The sequence below is a fragment of the Sphaeramia orbicularis genome, chromosome 18 (genome assembly GCF_902148855.1).
Source record: "Sphaeramia orbicularis chromosome 18, fSphaOr1.1, whole genome shotgun sequence".
Taxonomy (NCBI): Eukaryota; Metazoa; Chordata; class Actinopteri; order Kurtiformes; family Apogonidae; genus Sphaeramia; species Sphaeramia orbicularis.
This window is the reverse complement of record NC_043974.1, coordinates 1,345,622-1,368,924: the sequence shown is the minus strand read 5'-3', so window position 1 is coordinate 1,368,924 and position 23,303 is coordinate 1,345,622. Positions and strand designations below refer to the sequence as shown.

The 23,303-nt window shown below is 44.5% G+C and overlaps 1 protein-coding gene across 4 annotated transcripts in view; it reads right to left on the bottom strand.

Moving 5' to 3' along the window:
* Positions 1 to 2,829: 2,829 nt before the first annotated feature.
* The window catches only part of LOC115438120 (protein NLRC3-like), a 28,853-nt gene continuing 8,379 nt past the window's right edge, over positions 2,830 to 23,303 (bottom strand). For 2 of the 4 annotated variants that reach the window (XM_030161504.1, XM_030161503.1), the window contains exons 4-12: positions 21,355 to 21,456; positions 20,969 to 21,070; positions 20,581 to 20,682; positions 18,490 to 18,698; positions 7,997 to 9,761; positions 7,088 to 7,261; positions 6,495 to 6,668; positions 6,352 to 6,398; positions 2,830 to 3,474 (exon numbers count right to left, since the gene is read on the bottom strand). In XM_030161504.1, coding sequence (XP_030017364.1) covers positions 2,984 to 3,474; positions 6,352 to 6,398; positions 6,495 to 6,668; positions 7,088 to 7,261; positions 7,997 to 9,761; positions 18,490 to 18,698; positions 20,581 to 20,682; positions 20,969 to 21,070; positions 21,355 to 21,456 — 3,166 coding nt within the window. In that variant the 3' untranslated portion in view covers positions 2,830 to 2,983. The remainder of the gene's footprint in view (positions 3,475 to 6,351; positions 6,399 to 6,494; positions 6,669 to 7,087; positions 7,262 to 7,996; positions 9,762 to 18,489; positions 18,699 to 20,580; positions 20,683 to 20,968; positions 21,071 to 21,354; positions 21,457 to 23,303) is intronic. The other 2 variants (XM_030161505.1, XM_030161506.1) reach the window with 2 other exon arrangements.

The window sequence follows — 23,303 nt, the reverse complement described above, 5'->3', positions numbered from 1 at the left end:
TATTTGTGTGTGTGTGTTTGTGTGTGTGTGCCATGAATCTAAATATCTTCCTCTTCTGTCTTTCAGAATTTTGACAGTATCTTAAATTCTCTTGCAGTTCTGGGCCTGTGTGTCCCACTAGTACAGAACTGATCCCAGATCCAGTGGTTTTGGTTGGATTTGTATCATTTTTCAGTGGAATGCGTTCATTGTTTGCTGAACAGAATGGCGTATTGGCTGATGTCAGAACTTGGGGGAATAGTTGATTGCCAATGGATAAAAGTTGAAAATATTGGAAAAAAGTGAGAAAACACCTAATGTTTTTGTATTAAATGGAGCCAAAATCATGCAGAAATGTGTTTTCAGAATTATGTTTTCACTGGAGGTTGTCTCCATATGTGTTTTTTGATCCTGAATGCATTTATTGACAGCTTACCCAGCCCACTGAGGACTGAAGGAACATTTTCATTTGTCTACATTTTCTATCAAAAAATGAGGGGTGCATACACTAACTGGACCACAATTTTTTTGTTTTTGTGCAGTATTTCCAGCAGAGCAGACCCTCCAATTATTGGTCCTGAGGATCAAAATGAACAAAAAAAAAACACAAATAAAAAGTATGGCAGACCATGTCAGGTTCAACCCATTTTATTGAACTTTTCATACTTTGGCTCCCTGACTATGAACTGGAAAAAGTGTTTTACAGATTCATTCAGTCAGACACACACACACACACACACACACACACACACACACACACACAATACAAAGATTTAGTCACACCGTAAACACACCAGGACACTGTACAAGAATAACTGGAATTACTCAATACATCATGAGTACTTTAATTTGTTTAACAGGGTGATGATTTTTTTTTTTTTTTTGTGATAGTTAATAAGACATTGTGGACAGAAAAACAACAACAACAACACATAAACAAAGGGAAAATCAGATAAATAAACAAAAAAACATGTAGTTAATGGCTTGTAGATAATGCAGTATGTGGTTCAAATGTATATTTACAAGTGTATGCTCTGTGTTTATATGGAAAAAAAGGATTACATGTATGGCAGTATAAGGTGCTTACTTCTATTTTAAAGGGGTGTGTGTGTGTGTGTGTGTGTGTGTGTGTGTGTGTGTGTGTGTGTGTGTGTGTGTGTGTACTTATGTATTTCAGTAGCAGACGAGCAAAAACAGCAAGTTGATCAGACCAATATTTCAGGATATTATTAACTTTGGAATACAACAGCCTTTAAATCACGTTGCTATGGCTGTGATGGTTGACGGGAAGCGCAGTCCCACCACGCTGCATGATGGGAAATGAAGTTAAACACAGGAATGATGAAACTACTGCCTTCAATCCCTAGATATTGGTATTATTTATTATTTAATTTTATTTTTTAATTTTCATTTCAAATATCAAAAAACCAAAAAATAGGAAAAATAGTTTTAAAAAAAAAATTTAAAAAAAAACATTCGAAAAGGAGTGGGATGAGGTGTAACTTAAATAGCCCCGCCCCCTTCCTCCATCTTTTTCTGCTGATCACAAAGCCTCATGTCAGATTCACAAAGTAACTGAACAAATGTTACACATCAAATAAACTCTAACCAATCCTGCACAACTATTCTACATGTCAGAAGTACACTCTGTCCATTTCATAGTTGTATTACACATGTAGACAGAGTTCAACTCAAACTGAAGTAGGAGAAAGAAATTCCAGATCCAAAAGAACAGAACAATATATGGAAATAAATGAAACAAAAATGAAAACAAATATCACACAAATGTACAACACTTTCATTCTGACTCTTCAATAACATCCATCCATCCATCCATCCTCTTCCTCTTATTTGGGGCCAGGTTGCAGGGGTAACAGTCTAAGCAGGGATGCCCAGACTCCTCCCTCTCCTCAAACTCCTCCCTCTCCTCAGACTCCTCCTCCCGGTGGGACATGTCTAGAACACCTCCCCAGGAGGAGTCCAGGAGGATCTGAACCAGCTGTCTGATCCACCACAGCTGGTTCCTCTGGATGTGGAGGAGCAGTGGTTCTACTCTGAGCTCCGCCCCTGGTGACTCAGCTCCTCCCCCTATCCCTAAGGGTGGACCCACCCACCTTATGGAGGAAACTCATTTGGACCACTTGTATCCCGGATCTGGTCTTTTGGGTCCTGGATCTGGTCCTCTGGGTCCTGACCCACAGCTCAGGACCACAGGTAAGGGTCTGAATGTAGACTGAGGGTAAATCCAGAGCTTCTCCTTTGGGCTCAGCTCCTTCTGAACCACAACAGACCCATACAAGCACTGCAGACGCTGCACCCACCCACCTGTCAGTCTGAACCTTCACCCACCCACCTGTCAACCTGAACCTCCATCCTTCCCTCACTGTGAACCAGACCCACATACTGGAACTCCTCCACTTGGGGCAAAGACTCTCCACTGACCCGGAGAGGGCAGACCACCTTTTTCCAGTCCCGAACCATGGTCTCAGATTTGGAGGTGCTGATCTTCATCCCAGTCCAAACCGCCCCAGGGCACGCAGAAGGTCCAGGTTCCATGAGGCCAGCAGGACAACGTCGTCTGCAAAAAGCAGAGATGAAATCCTGTGGTCCCCAAACCGGACCCCCTCCGGCCCCTGGCTGCATCTAGAAATTCTGTCCATAAAAATTCTGAACAGAACCAGTGCCAAAGGGCAGCCCTGCAGGAGACCCACATGCACCTGGAACAGGTCTGACTTACTGCCGGTAATGCGAACCAGACTCCTGCTTCAGTCATACAAGGACCGGACTGGCCTTAGCAGTTAATAACAATAACACTCATTGTCCAAAAGGAGCTAGAGGAAGTCCAGCCCACTTTGTCCCGCCCCAATTCCACATGATCTGGCCAATCAGCCAATGGATACAGTCCATAACAAAGACAAAAGTCATTCACTATTTTTTTTTTTTTTTTGTCTAATTATTAGAATACTGGGTAAAGTTCCTCTGGTCTGAAAGCGCCTCATGTTAGCTAACAAAACAAAGCAGAGGCATTGGCCTGCAGTTCGACAGCAGGATACAGGTGTTCAGTGAAGGCCTCTCTGAAGGTATGGAGGAGGACCCGAGTGTCCGAAAAAACTCTGTAAAAGGACAGAGTACCCCCAGGCCAGTCCAGGTACACTGCTACTCGACTGGAGCGGGAACAGACGGAGGACACACTGACTCGTTCATTGGAGTGACAAGCAAAACAGCCATCACTGGAACAAACCAAACTCCAAGACTTTTCACTTTGACCCAACTTCCATTCACTCCCTCTGTACATCAGCCCTACGTTAAAGGGCTCCATCACCTCCATCTCCCAGTACCAACGCTCATTCAGTCCTTGTTTACACAGAACCTGGGGCCAGTGGTCAGACTGTTCTTGGCGCTGGTCCTTTTCCATGCAGGTGACTTTTCTCTGATCCTTGGACACACACAGGTCCTTGTGTGCTGTGCGGGGGTCAAAGGTCAGCTCACAGGCATCTGAAACACACAGACTCTTTACAACTACTGAATGTCTGAGTAGGAATTAGGTATGTAAGTTATCGATTCATTCATTAATCGATAGTTGGTTGCCCTTACTGATCGCTTAACGATTAATTGAAAAGCGGCGACGTTCCTGAGAACCTGAATTTCATTTTCAATACGGTCCATACGAAAAAAAGCTAATTATTGTTTCTTTACTTCATGATAAAACCACGTCATATTCCTGAATGATTGGTTTAGTGAACCATTGGATACAGTCAGTGTTTCCTGTGGAACTCATCTGTTGATGTGGCGGTCTGTAATGGGGGGGTGCATGCGCGGTATGGCCAGGGTATTTCCATTCGTGTTGGTTGGTAACCGCACATGTGCATGCATCACTTTCTGTCCTACGTCTAATACTATGGTGGTACGGTGCAGTCCGTGCCCCTGCAGAAGCAAAAGTAAAACTTCGCTCATTTCTCTTTTCCTCCTGAAGCTTCACAAATGCATTCCGTCCCTGTGGCCCAAATCAGGAGCCTGGAGGACGTTTGAACTTCTGTCTCACTGACCGTGGACTAGACCAACCTCCAGGAATACGCTCTGATACCGACCCCGCATTTGTGCGTGTATTTATTCGGAGGTGCACCGCTCCCACAAACAGACGGTCAGTCTGTGTTTGGCTCCACCCACAAACAGACGGTCGGTCTGTGTTTGGCTCCACCCACAAACAGACGGTCAGTCTGTATTTGGCTCCACCCACAGACGGTCGGTCTGTGTTTGGCTCGTCCCACAAACAAATGGTCGGTCTGTGTTTGGCTCCTCCCACAAACAGACGGTCGGTCTGTGTTTGGCTCCACCCACAAACAGACGGTCGGTCTGTGTTTGGCTCCTCCCACAAACAGACGGTCGGTCTGTGTTTGGCTCCTCCCACAAACAGACGGTCGGTCTGTGTTTGGCTCCACCCACAAACAGACGGTCAGTCTGTATTTGGCTCCACCCACAGACGGTCGGTCTGTGTTTGGCTCCACCCACAAACAGACGGTTGGTCTGTATTTGGCTCCACCATGTCCATAAAGACATTCTAACTCATCAACACCATGATCCGGTTTAATGACACTATCTCAGCTGTGGCGTCGCAGTGCGGACAAACTGTCAGCCTTCAGACAGGTGTGGACGGGCAGAAAAGGGCAATTAACTGACAATTAATAATTTAATCAAGAAAATTCTTATCGACAATTAATCATTAGTCGATTAATTGTTCACATCCCTAGTAGGAATGGAACCAAATACGGCCACAGCAACACCTCAAACCTGCACAAACACTTGGTCAAACATAATCTACACCTGAAGGCTGAGGAATGGATAATACTGGAAAACCCCAAAGGAGCGCAGGCTATGAGTCCTGCACCAGGCACCGACACTGCACCTGCAGCAGCCGCTGGATCCTCACCTACAGCCAGCACCCTAACCCTAACCCAGCAGAGAAGAAGTGGGGTTAAAAAACAGAAAAGTCCATGTGGAGTGGGCTCGGCTCTGCCAGAAAAAGTAGATCTGTTGGTGTTCCTGAAAAAGAACTGCTGAACATGTGCAGTACAGTTCATGCTAGAGGGAGTGGTGTGCTTTAGTCTGTAATCCTTTAGTTTGAAGTTATGTGCCCTCCCCCACACAGACTTTTCTCAAGTTTTATGTTTTTATATTATTTCACTTCTGATATTGATAAATAGTAAGTAAGTAAAGTAAGTAAAGTAAATTTTATTTATAGAGCACTTTTCACAGACAGAGTCACAAAGTGCTTTATCAATTCAAATCAGAATCAAATTAAGTTTACAGACCCAACAGAATCCTTCAGGAGCAAACACTTGTGATTGGTGACAGTGGAAGGAAAAACTTCCCTTTAACAGCAGAAACCTGGAGCAGACCCAGACTCCTGAAGGATGGACGTCTGCCTGGACCAGTTGGGGTTAAAGAGAGAGAGAGAGAGTAAAGGAGGAGAAAAGAGAGAGCGATAGAGATATAGAGAGACTGGGGGGGATGACGACACATGGAGTACGTTATGATGAATACACAGAGTGTAATCAGTTTGTGGTGGTCCTGGGTCAGGTGGTAGTCAGAGTTCAGAAGTTTTTCCTATTTTTTTATAGACAAAATTACTTTAATCACCACTAGGGCTGGGTAAAAAAAATTGAGTCATCGATTAATTGTTTGAGATGGATTTTTCAGAGCAGGACCACAGGTATCTGACCGAGGTACCGGTGGTGCGAGGTGCAGCTGGCTCCATCTCATGGGGCCTTGGGGGAGATGAGCTGTCTCCATCTCGCTCACAACAGTTCTAACATGGGAGGGGCACAGCAGAAGGGTGGGGAAAACACTTCCACGGGAGGTCCTCCTGGCCTCAAACTGGAACCCACAGTGCATAGGAACTGGACACCTGGAGCGTCTGGTCAGCGGAGGATCTCCGAGGTGGGTCACAGAAGGGAATATGAACTTGCATCCACACTCAACCATAGGTGAGCGTGGAGTTAGAGCACAGGTGCCAAACTCTGGTCCTGGAGGGCCGGTATCCTGCAGGTTTTAGATATTTCCCTCTTCAAACACACCTGGTTCAATTAATGATCAGCTGATCATCATGCTCAGCAGAAAACTGATAATGATGGAATGGCTTCCAGGTGCGATGGAAGAGGGAAATATCTAAAACATGCAGGATACCGGTCCTCGAGGACCAGAGTCTGACACCCCTGAGTTAGAGGAACAGTTAAGAGTCTTCAGTTTCACTTTCACTTGCACCACTCTGGCAATCATGGAACACATTAATTAAACTAAACTAAATTATTCAGCTGAATGTTCAAATGAAGTTTAATTCGTTATGATCTCTTTGTTGCTATCATGGACACTTACATTTCTTGAGTCCTGGTTTCATTCGATGTTTTCCACCATAGTCACAGCTGTGAAGACAGCAACTTGTTAACTCTCTTAAAAGTGTTTACGTATGTTAAAATGCACAACTTTCAAGTACAAAAAAGAAAAGTAATGTTAATTACTTGAGTCTGACGAGCTTGTAGTGAGAATCGTCCACAAGCTTCTTAAGTTTGTCCTTTCCTGAGTCTCCTGGATCGTTGTAGCTCAGGTCGAGCTCAGTCATGTGGTGTGGATTGGACTGTAGAGCAGAGACCAGAGAATCACAGCCTTTTTCTGTAACCAGGCAACCAGACAACCTGAGAAGACACAGAGCTGGCTTTAGTTTACCATCACTGGACATAAGGCACTTGTACAAATGTCGAACTGATAGATTCTAAAAGACGACAAGTCCCTGAGCAGGATTAGATTCTTGCCAGTTTCTGTAACAAAATCCAATCCCTATTATTTTCGTAGTGCATTATTACAGAATAAGAATCTGAAGCAGGGATCATCAGTGACCCCGCCCACAAATAATGAATTCAATGGTCCATGTGCACACCAGAGCTCAGTCACAAATCAAGTACATGTTTTGTTTCTGATCTTGATACAAAACACAGAGGATCTTCAGGCTGAAATAATGGTTGGTCAATAATGAAGAAGGAAATAACTGGCAGGACACTCAACACATTTGGTATTTGATTTCTGTGTACTTATAAACCTCTGTTTATCTCAGTACCTCAGAATCTTAAGTCTGCAGCTCTGACTTGAAAGTCCGTTGCAGAGTAGCTGAACTCCTGAATCTTCCAGATCATTGTTGCTCAGGTCAAGTTCTCTTAGAGGTGAGTAGGGGAACTTGAGAGCACAGGCCAGATGGTTTAACCACTCTGCAGTCACTTTACAGTCATCAAGCCTAGGGGTGGATAAAACAAGAAATACTTGAGATGTTCATTGGATAATGCGCTTTACCAGCAAAACCTTCTGACCCTCCTACAGTGGCTCCACCTTTTGACCTCCTCTATACTCTCTCCCATGATAATCTGACCTGTGGTTATAAATGTGCTTGGGTAGAGCATTTTGTTTGACCAACTATTGCCGCATTTCCACTATATGGAACTGGCTTAACTTGGCTCGGCTCAGGTACCAGGTCCTATTCCAGATCGTTTCCATTACAGGATACTACCAACTTTACAGTACCTGGTCGTCATAGCGATGCGGTGCGTTATTTCCGCGTCGTCTGCTCAGAGTTGCTGATAAACTCACTCGTTGTGTGTTGTCTCGTCAAGCTCATACTGAATTTTTCCGTCTGAACCTCCTCGAGAAACCATGGTGTAGTTTTACAGACTGTCACCATGTGGATTCACCTACCGACATATTTACTGTCAACTTCTGCATCTGTTTTTTGTAAAAAGGCGGGTCATAGAGACGACTCTCTGACCAATCAGTGGTCTGCAGTGTTTACATATCACCCTTTAGTATCTGGTCCCCAGTCCTGAAACCTCGGCGGAGGTGATACCAAAAAACTAGTACCAGGTACCAGATTCCAGGCCCTTTTTCGTAATGGAAATACAAAAAGGCAGAGTCCAGTTGAGCCGAGTTGAGTCAAGCCAGTACCACGTAGTGGAAACGCAGCATATAATAAACTTACATGGCCTTTCTGGTGCTCCTCACCGCTGGTATCAGTCTCCTCCTCCCCTCGTCTGTTGTGTTGTAACTCTTTAAGTCCAACACATCCATGTCATTCTTTGAAACCTGTACCATGAAGGCCAATGCAGAGCAGTGCAGGGGTGTCAGCTCTGTACTTGGACGATCTTTTGACTCTAGATACTCCTGGATCATTTCTTTGGTCTTGTTGTCTCCCATCTCAACCAAGGTTTGGAAGAGATGGATGCAGCTGTCAGGAGAAAAGTCCTTGCTTCGGATGGTCTTCAAATATGTCAAGATTTTTTTAATGGTATCTGGGCTGGGGTCTGGAGATATCAGCAGACCCTGAAGATTTCGCCTGTTGAATTCCACCATGAGGCCAAGGAGGAATCGTAGGAAGTAAGCTAGGTGGCCGTTCTTCTTCCTCAGTGCTTTGTCTATGGTCATCTTCAGAAGGTCAAGCAATGAATGCTCTGTCTGCTTCAGGTCAAGGAAGCTGCTTAGGTCTTTTGTGTTGCTGCTTGTCAAACAGTCATAGACGTAAAGTGCTGCAAAGAACTCCTGTATGGTCAGGTGCACAAAGTAGAAGACCTTTCTTTGAGAGAATATGTCTTCATTCCTCAGAACACTGTTCCAAAATCCAGAGTAAACAGTTGCTTCTTGGGTGTCAATGCCACATTCTTTCAGGTCTTCTTCGTAGAAGATCAGATTGTTGTTCTGCAGATGAATGAATGCAAGCTTGCCAAGTTTGAGCAGAAACTCTCTGTGTGTCTTCAGTAACTTCTCTGGGTTCTTTTTATACCTACTGCTACTGCGTTTTGTCTGGACTAACACAAACTGTGCCATCATTTCTGTCATAGTTTGAGGAACTTCAGCCTTTCCACCTTCTATGAAGATTTCTTCAAATAATACAGCGCAAATCCAGCAGAAGATTGGGATCTGGCACATGATGTCCAGGATCTGTGAAGACCTGATGTGTGAAATGATCGCATCCACCTGATCTGACTGATTACTAAACCTCTTTCTGAAGTACTCTTCTTTTTGTGAGTCATTGAACCCTCTTATCTCCGTTACCGTATCAACACAATCTGAAGGGATCTGATAGGCTGATGCTGGGCGGGAAGTTATCCAGAGCAGAGACAAACGGAGAAGGTACCCTTTGATGAGGTTTGTAATGAGATTACCCACAGATGTTACTTGAGTAACAGACCTGACTATCTCCACGTTTTCAAAGTCCAGCTGACTTCTGCTTTCATCAAGGCCATCCAGGATCACAATAACTTTGGTGTTCTCCAAATCTTCTTGTAGATCCCCAAGAGCAGGGTGGAATTCCCTCAAGAGCTGGAGGAAGCTTCTCTGATTTTTAATCAAATTCAGTTCTCGAAACGGAAGTATGAAAACAAAATCAATATCTGTGTTTTCCTTTTCCTCTGCCCAGTCAAGAATGAATTTGTGCACAGCAAACGACTTTCCAATGCCTGCCACTCCATTTGTCAAAACTGTTCTATGTGGTTTCTTAGGAAAAGGTATGAAGAGGTTACCAACTCTCACAATTAGTTCTTCAGATTTTTGTCGTTTCCATTTATGTTCAAGGTGTCTGAACTCATGCTGTTCAGACGGACCTTCGCTTTCTCCTGTGGTAATGTACAGTGGTGTGTAGATGTTGTTCAGAGGGCTTGGCTCGTCGCCATTACCTTCAGAAGTCATTTGAAATCTGTTTTGCATTTGTTTTTTGTGTTCCTTTATTACGCTCCGCAGTTGGCTGAGCCCTGTAACATTCAAAAGCATAGCAAGTAAAGAAGAGATGTGAGAGAATACCTGTGTGGCAAGGATCAAATTATTTAGCAAAGTTCAAACAGGATGGTGTGTTTTAAGAAATACACACTACCAGTCAAAAGTTTTAGAACACCCCAATTTTTCCAGTTTTGTCTGTAAATTCCAGTAGTTCCAGTTCAATGAACAGCTGTAAATGGTCCAAAGGTAAGCAGTGAACTGCCAGAGGTTAAAAAAAAAAAAAAAAAAAAAAAAAAAAAAGGTAAGGTTAAATAAAACTGAAAAATAATGTACATTTCAGAATTATACAAAAAGGCGAACAAGAAATGGGTCAACAACTTAAAGCAGTTCTGCAGCAATGGAGGTAGATCCAGTCTGGAAAGTTGGTGGTTCCAATTCCTGCAGGTGTCCCAACATTTGTGAATTCCTTCAACCCCCTGTGTCTGCAGAACAGGAGTGAAGAACACACTGTGGTACCATACCGATGGAGCATTATTCATCCATCCATCCATTATCTGCCATTTATCCGGGGCCGGGTCACGGAGTAAGGGACTGAGCAGGGACGCCCAGACTTCCCTCTCCCCAGACTCCTCCTCCAGCTCTTCCAGGGGGACCCCGAGGCGTTCCCAGGCCAGCTGAGAGACAGTCTCTCCAGTGTGTCCTAGGTCTTCCCTCAGGTCTCCTCCCAGCGGGATATGCCCAGAACACCTCCCCAGGGAGGCGTCCGAAACAGATGCCCGAGCCACCTCAGCTGGCCCCTCTCGATGTGGAGGAGCAGCGGCTCTACTCCGAGCTCCTCCCTGGTGACTGAGCTCCTCCCCCTATCCCTAAGGGTGCGCCCAGCCACCCTGTGGAGGAAACTTATTTCGACCGCTTGTATCCGGGATCTTGTCCTTTCAGTCCTGACCCAAAGCTCAAGACCATAGGTGAGGGTAGGAATGTAGATTGACTGGTAAATCGAGAGCTTCTCCTCTCGGCTCAGCTCCTTCTGAACCACAACAGACCAATACAACGACTGCATCACTGCAGACGCTGCAACGATGTGTCTGTCAATCTCATGCTCCATCCTTCCCTAACTCATAAACAAGACCCCGAGATACTTAAACTCCTCCACTTGGGGCAAAGACTCCCCACCGACCCGGAGAGGACAGACCACCTTTTTCCAGTCAAGAACCATGACCTCAGATTTGGAGGTGCTGATCCTCATCCCGCTCGCTTCACAGTCGGCTGCAAACCGCCCCAGGACAAGCTGAAGGTCGAGGCTCGATGAGGCCAACAGGACAACGTCGTCTGCAAAAAGCAGAGATGAAATCCTGTGGTACCCAAACCGGACCCCCTCCGGCCCCTGGCTGTGCCTAGAAATTCTGTCCATAAAAATTATGAACAGAATGGGTGACAAAGGGCAGCCCTGCTGGAGTCCAACATGCACCTGGAACAGGTCTGACTTACTGCCGGCAATGTGAACCAGACTCCTGCTTCAGTCATAAAAGGACCGGACTGCCCTTAGCAGAGGGCCCCGGACCCCATACTCCTGAAGCACCCCCCGCAGGATACCACGAGGGACACAGTCGAACGCCTTCTCCAAATCCACAAAACACATGTGGACCGGTTAGGCGAACTCCCATGAACCCTTGAGCACCCAATGGAGAGTATAGAGCTGGTCCAGCATTCCGTGACCAGGACAAAAACCGCACTGTTCCGCCTGAATCCGAGGTGCGACTATCAGTCGGATCCTCCTCTCCAGTACCTGGAATAGACTTTCCCCGGGAGGCTGAGGAGTGTGATCCCCCTGTGGTTGGAGCACATCCTCCGGTCCCCCTTCTTAAAAAGGGGGACCACCACCCTGGTCTGCCAATCCAGAGGTACTGTCCCCGACCGCCACGCGATGTTACAGAGATGTCTCAACCAAGACAGTCCCTGCACATCCAGAGACTTAAGGTACTCAGGGCGAATCTCATCCACCCCCGGTGCCCTGCCACTGAGGAGCTGTCCAACCACCTGGGTGACTTCAGCTTGGGTGATGAACGAGTCCACCTCTGAGACCTCAGCCTCTGCTTCCTCCATGGAAGATGTGACAGTGGGATTGAGGAGATCCTCAAAGTATTCCTTCCACTGTCTGACAACATCCCCAGTCAAGGTCAGCTCCTTCCACTTCCACTGTAAACAGTGTTGGTGGCACACTGCTTTCCTCTCCTGAGGCGCCGGACGGTTTGCCAGAATTTCCTTGAGGCTGACCGATAGTCCTCCTCCACGGCCTCCCCAAACTCCACCCAGACCTGAGTTTTTGCCTCCACAACTGCTCGGGCTGCAGCACGCTTGGCCTTCCGGTACCCATCAGCTGCCTCAGGAGTCCTACGAGCCAACAAGGCTCCATCAGACTCCTTCAGCTTGACGGCATCCCTTACTTCTGGGGTCCACTACCGGGTTCGGGGATTGCCACCACAACAGGCACCAGAGACCCTGCGACCACAGCTCTGAGCAGCCGCTTCGACAATGGAGGTGGAGAACATGGTCCACTGGGACTCAATGTCCCCAACCTCCCCCTGGGATCTGGGAGAAGCTCTCCCGGAGGTGGGAGTTGAAGACCGCACTGACATCGGGCTCTGCCAGATGTTCCCAGCAGACCCTCACAACACATTTGGGCCTGCCAAGTTGGTCCGGTTTTCCTCCTTCGCCAGTGGATCCAACTCACCACCAGGTGGTGATCAGTTGACAGCTCTGTCCCTCTCTTCACCCGAGTGTCCAAAACACGCGGTCGGAGGTCTGATGACACGACAATGAAGTGGATCATGGACCCCTGGCCTAGGGTGTTCTGGTGCCACGTGCACTTATGGACATCCCTGTGTTCGAACATGGTGTTTGTTCTGGACAAACTGTGATGAGCACAGAAGTCCAATAACAAAACACTGCTCGGGTTCAGATTGGGGAGGCTGTTCCTCCCCATCACCCCCCTCAAGGTCTCACTGTCGTTGCCCACGTGGGCATTGAAGTCACCCAGAAGAACAATGGAGTCCCCAGTCGGAGCACCATCCAGTACCCCTCTGTGATGACTGTCAGGTTGTGACGTCAGCTTGGAGGTGTTTCCAGCTGGTGACTGAGTTGCAGCTCGTTGGTGATGCTGCACACCTGGGCCTGGTGTGCAGAGATTATTTAAGATCCTCCAGTCACACTTATTCTCTCTCTGACTCTCTCCCTGACCTGACCTTCCCTCTTCAGGTATCCACAGTTGTTTGGTTATGCTTGGTTATGTTTGGTTAGGTTAAATTATTTTTGCCTGCAACTTACAACACTTTCACACACACTATTCCACTCATGCACATCCTACACCACTGATTGAACTGACTTCCACATTTCATCTAATTAGATCTTTAATTTGGCCCAATTGATTTATTTAAGATTTGTTTGATTATTCAGTTTGGTTAAATATTTTTCAATAAAGATAACTTCTAAAGTTTAACATGGTGTTGTCTCCCCTTTCTTTGTTGTGACCTATTGAACCAGATCATGACACCCTCCCAGGGACTCTAAGAAGGCCGGGTACTCTGCACTGCTGTTTGGCCCGTAGGCCTAGACAACAGTGAGGCACCTGTCCTTGACCCGAAGGCGCAGGGACGCCACCCTCTTGTTCACCAGGGAAAACTCCAACACATGGCGGCTGAGCTGAGGGGCTATGACCACACCCACATGAGCCCGCTGCCTCTCACCGCAGGCAGCACCAGAGAAGTGGAGAGTCCAGCCCCTCTCGAGGGGTTGGGTTCCAGAGCCCAAGCTGTGTGTGGAGGTGAGCCCCACTAGATCGAGACAGTATCTCTCAACCTCCCTCACCAGCTCTGGCTCCTTCCCCCCCAGTGAAGTGACATTCCATGTCCCAAGAGCTAGACTCTGTGTCTGGGGATCGGGTCGTCCAGTCCCCTGCCGTCGACTGCCACCCAATCCACACTGCACCCGGCCGCTATGGCTCCCTCGGTGGGTGGTGGGTCCTGTAGAGGGCGGGCCCACATCGCTCCTTCGGGTCGGGCCCGGCTGGACCCCATGGGCATAGGCCCGGCCACCAAGCGCTCCCTTATGTGCCCCAACCCCGGGCCTGGTTCCAGGGTGGGGCCCTGGCTGCACCGTACCGGGCAACAGCACGTTCCTTTGATAGTTCTTTTTCATAGGGACTTCTGAACTGCTCTTAGTCTGGCCCATCACCCAGGACCTGTTTGCCTTGGGAGATCTTACCAGGGGCATAAAGCCCACGACAACATAGCTCCTGGGATCATTCGGGCACTCAAACTCCCCCACCACGATAAGGTGGCAGTTCAAGGGGGAGCATTATTTGAACAGTACTGTACTGCAGAACGGAGTGTGTTACTATAAAAATGGAAAAAAGGAAGAGGCAATTAATCATAGAAGAGAGACAGAGCATCAGAGGAGTGAAAAATGGAGGTGTGTCCTCCAGAGAAATGTCCAAGAAAGTCCAGGTGTCAGGAAGTCCAGTTTCCTTCAGCATCCAAAGGCACTGAAACTGGACTGGAAATGCAGACAGAAGAGGTCTGGAAGAAGAACAGACACAACAGAAGAAGAAGAAGAGTTTAGGACAGAAAACAGCTGGAGTGAGAGGAGACTGACAGGACAACAGCTGAAAGAAGAGAGAAGAGAGAGGAGGAGGAAGAGAGGAGGGCATAGAGGAGGAGGAGAGGAGACTGACAGGACAACAGCTGAAAGAGAGAAGAGAGAGGAGGAGGAAGAGAGGAAGAGTTTACACTGAACAGACTGAACAGATGAGTTTACACTGGGAACTCATCTGTTCAGTCCAGTGTTCCCAGTGTAAACTCTTCCTCTCTTCCTCCTCCTCTCTCTTCTCTCTTCTTTCAGCTGTTGTCCTGTCAGTCTCCTCTCCTCCTCCTCTATGCCCTCCTCTCTTCCTCCTCCTCTCTCTTCTCTCTTCTTTCAGCTGTTGTCCTGTCAGTCTCCTCTCCTCCTCCTCTATGACCTCCTCTCTTCCTCCTCCTCTCTCTTCTCTCTTCTTTCAGCTGTTGTCCTGTCAGTCTCCTCTCACTCCAGCTGTTTTCTGTCCTAAACTCTTCTTCTTCTTCTGTTGTGTCTGTGCTTCTTCCAGACCTCTTCTGTCTGCATTTCCAGTCCAGTTTCAGTGCCTTTGGATGCTGAAGGAAACTGGACTTCCTGACACCTGGACTTTCTTGGACATTTCTCTGGAGGACACACCTCCATTTTTCACTCTTCTGATGCTCTGTCTCTCTTCTCTGGTTCATTCCTTTTCCTCTTTTCCATTTTTACAGTACCACACTCCTTTCTTCAGTCCAGTCCTGTTCCAGTCCTGCTCCATGGGTCTGGTACCACAGTGTGTTCCACACTCCTGTTCTGCAGACACAGGGGGTGGAAGGAATTCACAAACGTTGGGACACCTGCAGGAATTGAACCACCAACTTTCCAGACTTGATCAACCTCCACTGCTGCAGAACTGCTTTCAGTTGTTCATCCACTTCTTGTTCTCCTTTTTGTAGAATTCTGAAATGGACATTATTTTTCTGTTTTGTTTAACCTTACCTTTTTTTCTTTTTTTTTTTTCCCTCTGTCAGGTCATTCTTACCTTTGTACCGTTTACAGCTGTCCATTGGACTGGAACTGATGGAATTTACAGACAGAACTGGAACAGACTGGGCTGTTCTAAAACTTTGGACCTGTAGTGTAGTTCCGTATTTCTTTCTTTAAAATTTTACTTCAGCCTGGAACAAAACATACCATCAGCAAACAAATTTACATAGTTCCACCTGAGTATTTTAAGGTGTTTACCTGCAGATACATAAATGACCTGTATGGAAAACCCATTTAATTCAACTTTTCAACAGCGTTAATAACATTTCTACAAAGGTTATAGCAGTGGTTCTTAACCTTGTTGGCGGTACTGAACCCCACCAGTTTCATATGCGCATTCACCGAACCCTCCTTTATTAAAAAATAAAATATGATTTTTTTCAAATTCAAGACACAGGTATATGTTTTACTGGTGCACAAAATGAACCGTGCATTAACATCACTGTGTTCAAAGAACAAAACCAATACAATGCATGAACTCACAACAAATTCCATACCTTTTCACAAAGACATGACCTTTTGTAATACTACCACAGTGAAATGGTTTTAATTTTTAACCTTATGTATTCCAATAATGAACTTATTGTATTTATGCTCTTTATCATTTTTAACATTTTAACACACACCCATCACCTAATTTCCACCAGGCTACAATAATAATGAATATTTACTGCAAATCAGTGTGAGTTCTGATGTTGCCTTTGAGAGACCAGTTCAGAAATGCGTGGCTTCACCTTGGCAACGGTGCGTCAGTCGTCACATGATGAAAATGTAAACAAACGCTACACATGTCTGCCTCCGTGGTTAACAGGAAGTAGCAAAAGTCATAACAACGATGTGGAAAATAATTCATCGTCAGACGAGTGGAAGAGATTATAAACACTTCCGGATGTGTTGTAGTGCTATAAGCAACAACAATACACCACGTATATTGGATGTCAATCAGAGAAAGAGTCTCCGAAGCCGTTTGTTTACATACACGGACCTAGCCCGACACACACACCTGACTGATGAGTCGAGCGTGTGTCTTGACCTCCGCCGAACCCCTGAGACTGACTCACCGAACCCCTAGGGTTCGATCAAACCCAGGTTAAGAACCACTGGGTTATAGATAGGAGTAGTGTCAAAAATTAAAGTTTCACCTATCATTTCTAAAATAGGCTCATTTTTTAGCTTAAGAACTTTATTTTATGGAACTGTTTACAAAATTTCAGTTTTACTTGTAGAAAAAAAAGATATAAAGATATAATCAATATAAAACAAGTTGTTCCAGGCACAACAAGCCCCACCCCTCACAGGTTTTCCATCTTATTTTGGCATCGATCAGCTGATGTCATCATGTCTATGTGTGTGCTGATGTCAGCATAGACACAGACAGCATATACAGTTATTATTATTATTATTATTATTATTATTATTATAAGTAAATAGGCAAAAAAAGATTGTAAAAATTCATTAAAAATTTGAACTTTGACCTATTTTTCCCAAAATGTAAACACATCTGTTCTGGAACAGTAGTAATCTATAAACCCAATTAGGTCTGAATTCAACCTATAGTTTCTCAGATAAAGTGTAAACAAACAAACAAACCAAAAACAATAGCCCTTGCCTCCCCTTCAGGGGGCGGAGTTATGAAGGCTAAAAAGAACTAAAATATGTAAATGCACTGATAACATCAATAATAATATTTGTTTTTGCTTGCATCAGTGATATTTTCAGTCTGTGACTCTGTTGAACTAATTATTCAACAGTATAAGAATATAGAAAGGTTCAGTCCAACCCAATTATTAGTCCAATATTCTCTGCTATTATCTGTATATATCACTGCAGTTATAATATGATTGTTCAGTTTATTTGCATATTTGTAGTGTTTTAGTTCCAGTCAGTCTTTTATTCTGATACTGAACAAAGGTCCAAACTGCTGTCCATGTGTCACAGCATATTAGTGTTCATAAAAACTGATCATTTAAACATTTGGATCCAATATTGATCACAATTATAGTTTAACATCATAGTTAAAGCTAATGTTTGATTTAGGATCAATTTATTATGAGAACAGCATGTTTTGGACATTTACATAAAGTGAAAAAAAAAGATGTTCATATTGAGTCCCAGTGACACACAGCAGTAATCTAAGTATTTTTACCTCAGTATTTTATTTCTATAAATTGTACCATGTGTCATGTGACAGTATTTCCTCAGACCTGTTCATACATGTATGAAACACAGATCAGTTCTTTACACTGAAAAAAAAATATAAATGCAACGCTTTTGTTTTTGCTTCCATTTTTCATGAGCTGAACTCAAAGATCTAAAACTGTTTCTGTGTTCACACAAGGTTTATTTCTGTCAAATATTGTTCCTAAATGTGTCTAAATGTGTGTTAGTGAACACTTGCCCTTTGATAACCCCTCCTCCTCACAGCTGTGGCAGATCCAGATGCTGATTGGACAGCAGGATTATTGCACAGGTGGGCCTTAGGCTGGACACAATAAAAGGAAGGCCACTCTAAAATGGGCACTTTTAGCACACAGCACAATGCCACAGATGGAATATGCACTGGTCATGTGACTTCAGGAATGTCCAGCAGAGCTTCTGTCTGTGAACTGAATGTTCATTTCTGGACCATCAGCCATCTGCAAAGGGGTTTCAGAAAATTCAGGAAGAAGACTGTGGGAGGAAAATGGTGCTCACACCAAATACTGACTGGTTTTATGTGAGCCCCCTGGACCAGCCACTACAGGAAAAGTGCACATTTTAGAGTGGCCTTCCTTTTATTGTGTCCAGCCTAAGGCCCACCTGTGCAATAATCCTGCTGTCCAATCAGCATCTGGATCTGCCACAGCTGTGAGGAGGGATTATCAAAGGACAAGTGTTCACTAACACACATTTAGACACATTTAGGAACAAAATTTGACAGAAATAAACCTTTTGTGTACACAGCAAAAGTTTTTGATTGTTGAGTTCAGCTCATGAAAAATAGGAGCAAAAACAAAAGTGTGCATTTATATTTTTGTTCAGTGTAGTTCAAACACAGTTCAGTTGTGTAGTTGAAACCCAGACTCTACTGAACAGGACATGTGTCCCTGGTCCCAGTATAAAACAGAGTAAATCCGTTCCACTCACGTCTGTCCTTGTCAGTGTCAGTCTGCTGTTCTGCTGCTCTTTTCCTTTTCTTTCCACACTCAGGACAGCAGTCACCTGATGGGAAATCCCAGTCGTCTCCCTCTGAGGTGACACACTGTTTCCATGGTGAATGTCCACAGGGTAAAGGGACAGGATCCAGACCAGGCTGACCACACACTGAACAGATGGACACCTGTGCACTCAGCTGTCTGCAGGACAACACATGGAAGGAATTAATGATGACACACACTTTAATACAGAGTTTTACACACACGGACCATCAGAGCTGAACCATCACTGCTGATAGCATCAGAGAAAGTTTGAAGAGAACCCCATACCCAGGGGATTCCTGCTATTTACTGTTTTTTTTTTCTCTTTCCAGCCCCAGGCTTTGACCAACCACAGATTCCATCTCTGAGTTCAAGAAGAGTTCAAAATAAGGCTGCACAATTAATCGTTAAAAGATCGCGATCTCGATTCACACATGAATGCGATCTCATTTCTCAACACGAATGATTCTTAAGCATTTTACTTCACAGCTGCATTACAAACAGATGTCCACAAATGCAGAACCACTGCCACCTCTTCCCTCAACCAATGGTAAAGCGTCTTTACAACACATGACCTGCTGCTGTCGACTGGAGTTGAGTGACGAAAGAGTGAATGACAGCAGAGGAACAACTACAGTAAAGAGAGAGAAATGGATGAAAACCTCAGAGGTAGTGGTGAGTCCCCCACCTGAACTCCTGCACAATGAAGGTTCACTTTCATCACTGTTCATCTCATGTCGGTCTGGTTTTCAGTCGTCCAGATCCAGGTGTTTTCATTTTCACTTCTCTGACTTCTGCTGCTGCTCTTCTTCTTCTTCTCCTTTTCTTTTCTTTGTGGGTGACGATAACTCAGCTTTTAACCAAGAATCTAAAGTCTCACCCTCTACAAAAATTTTACAATAAAAATATTCCATTGTGCTGCTGGGAAGTTTTTTTGTGCTGCAAACTTTCACAGATCAGCTGATGTCGCTTAGCAACCAGGACCATAAGTGCAGTGTTTCTGCTGCTCAGGTTTATCCATGCACCACACCAAACATTTCAGACAAAAAAACCATCACCGTCATGTATTCTACATATGTGTAATGTATAAAAGTCCAGGACAGGAGGGGAGGGAAAAGGGAAATGAACACAAAGGCTCACTTTCACTTCTGCAGGGGGACGGAAACTGACACACGCACGGGTAACCGGACGAAAAGCACGCGCATGCACCCCCCACCGAACCGCGCACGTGTGGCCAAGCCCCCCCCTCCACACACACATACATACACACCCCACCACTGACTGGAACATGTGCATGTGCCCCCCCCATTCCACACAGCCACACCAACAGATCAATTCCACAGCAAACAGTGCATAAGTGAGCGGCCTACTGCACAGTGAAATGAAAGACACGAATCACAGCTAAAAGAACCCATTTTCCTTCACAGCGGTGCAATAAACATTTTTGTGAAAAAAATCGTGCCAGAGAATCGTGATCTCAATTCTAAGCCAAAGAATCGTAATTCACATCTTTGCCAGAATCGTGCAGCCCTAGTTCAAAAATTATTCAGTGTCTGTTTGAGGAGAGGCCGAATGAAAACTGTGGCAGTTTGTAACCTTTGTAGCAGCTCCACTGACCTCAATGATGCTGAGTAAATGGATCTGCAAACACTGACTTTCTGGGGTAAACCAGCGTAGTTACATAATTGGGCTGATGGGAATTGGCTCATTGGCTTAAGAGTCTGGTTTAGACCAGCTCTAAATGTAGAGTTTGTTATGATTTGGTGCTATATAAATACAATTTGATTGATTGAAATGTGATCATTTTTCTGCATAACAGAGTCAGAAACAGTTCATCACTCTTCAGTCTAAAAGGGTCTACTCACTACAGTTCTGTCTTCCTTCAAACACAACAGACCAGACTACTCTGTATCTGCATCAAAATAATGAATTTAGTTGAAGTTTAAATAGTGCAAGTTATGTCTGTCCTGTATGAACAAGGCTTTTATCAATGCAATTAACGACTTTTTTTTTTCTGAAAACGCATAAAATTAAGGATTACCTCTTTGTGCCAGCCTTAAAGCCGACTGGTTCGAACATGGAGGCGTCAGACTGCATAGAGACACATTCAGGATCTGCAGAGTCAGCTGAACTCATCTGAAAACTAAGAGGAGACAATCTGGAATAGAATCAGTAATGTTTATAAAGTGTTTCAAAATACTATCACACTGACTTCATCTTGTGTCCTGGTAGAATGAAAACTAGAGTTTATCCAATCCAAGAGAGTATTTTTTGTTATAAAGTACTAAATGTAGGATTACCTCTTTGTGTCAGCCTTAAACTTCAATTACGAGGATTAAATATTTTTTTAGGTTTTTCTTGTATCAACAAGAGCTTTATCAATGCAATAAAATACTTAAAAAAAAAAAACGCATAAAATTAAGGATTACCTCTTTGTGCCAGCCTTAAAGCCGACTGGTTCAAACATGGAGGCGTCAGACTTCATAGAGACACATTCAGGATCTGCAGAGTCAGCTGAACTCATCTGAAAACTAAGAGGAGACAATCTGAAATATAATCAGTAATGTTTATAAAGTGTTTCAAAATACTATCACACTGACTTCATCTTGTGTCCTGGTAGAATGAAAACTAGAGTTTATCCAATCCAAGAGAGTATTTTTTGTTATAAAGTACTAAATGTAGGATTACCTCTTTGTGTCAGCCTTAAACTTCAATTACGAGGATTAAATATTTTTTAGGTTTTTCTTGTATCAACAAGAGCTTTATCAATGCAATAAAATACTTTTTTAAAAAAATGCATAAAATTAAGGATTACCTCTTTGTGCCAGCCTTAAAGCCGACTGGTTCGAACATGGAGGCGTCAGACTTCATAGAGACACATTCAGGATCTGCAGAGTCAGCTGAACTCATCTGAAAACTAAGAGGAGACAATCTGAAATATAATCAACAGTAAACTGACTTTACTGGACTGAAAAACTCCCAGGTATTTCAAACTGCAAAAGTCTAAAATGTAGTTTGGATAATGTAATTTAGCAGTCAAAAAAAAAAAAAAAATTTAATCATTTGTTCCTTGTGCCAGTATCAACATTTCCTGAAAATTTTCATCTAAATCTGTCCATAACTTTTTGAGTTATCTTGCACACAGACAGACAAACAGACCAACGCCAGGGTAATAATAATTAAAACTGCCAGCAGTGTTAAGGCCCTCGCCCTCCTGTCTGACCGCCTCCTGACGTGACTGCCGAGGACACCGACAGTGAGAGGACAGCGTACCGTGGCCCTGATCTCACATTCTCTGAGATGGGCACAGTTTGAAACTTCTGAAAATGACTGCATCATCACAGCCACGCCCAACATTTGTTCAAAAACGTAGGTGATCACTTTTGATCACATGTGTGTAGGTGATTTTCACCCAGTTTGGTCCAAATTGGATGTAAACCCTAGAAGGAGATGAGGAAAGTATGAGGGGTGGGATTTTAGACGTCCACACTTCCATCCAATATGGCCGACTTCCTGTTGGGTTTAGGGCGGGGCCATAATGTCATTTTTTACTTGTCCTACCATGGGCTATGTCTGGACCAACTTTCAGGTTTGTACGTGGAAAAAAATTTGGGGAGGGCTCCCATCCAAGTAATGTATTTTGATTTTTGAGGGGGCGGGGCCAAGTCATTCTGTGATATTTTTTCTTGGCGACTTCATATAAAAACATTTTTTGCTTGGCTTGAATTTTTGGTCAAATAAAATTGACTTTTCGTAAACGTTCAGGGGTCAAATTTGTGTTCAAAGTAGCGAAAGAATGAAAAAAAAACACAGAACCATGTGATTTTAATATCCCCTTGCTGGCATGTATGTCTGGGCTCAGGTCTAATAATAATAATAATAATAATAATAATAATAATACATCACATGTATATAGTGCTTTTTTGGAAACTCAAAGACACCTCACAAACAAACAAAACAAAAAGAACAGAGGAAAAAAAAAAAGAGGCCAAAGAAAATGCCAGTTTGAACAGGTGAGTTTTCAGCAGTGATTTGAAGTTCTGGATTGAGTTCCTGCTGTTTAGTGGGAGGGACTTTCATATGGACCATTCTTCTCTTTATCCCTTCATTACTATTCTTTGAATTATTGGACTATTCTTTACCAGGGATGTGCACAGGATTCTAGAGGGGCAGGGGCTCAAAGTCACAAAAGGGCAGGATGTGTGCGCCAAATGTTTGTCAGGCCTTACATTTACATTTATGCATTTGGCAGACGCTGTTTTCCAAAGTGACTTACAGGGGAAAACCAATCAATCAATCAAATTTTATTTATATAGCGCCAGATCACAATAAAAAGTTATCTTATGACACTTTATATATAGAGTTGGTCAAAACCAGACCAGGGAGGCGTCCAGGAGGCATCCGAAACAGATGCCCGAGCCACCTCAGCTGGTTCCTCTGGATGTGGAGGAGCAGCTGCTCTACTCCGAGCTCCTCTCTGGTGACTGAGCTCCTCCCCCTATCCCTAAGGGTGCGCCCAGCCACCCTGCGGAGGAAACTCATTTGGACCGCTTGTATCCGGGATTTGGTCCTTTCGGTCCTGACCCAAAGCTCATGACCATAGGTGAGGGTAGGAACGTAGACTGACCAGTAAATCCAGAGCTTCTCCTCTCGGCTCAGCTCCTTCCTCACCACGACAGACCGGTACAGCGACTGCATCACTGCAGACGCTGCATCGATCCGTCTGTCAATCTGACGCTCCATCCTTCCCTCACTGTGAACAAG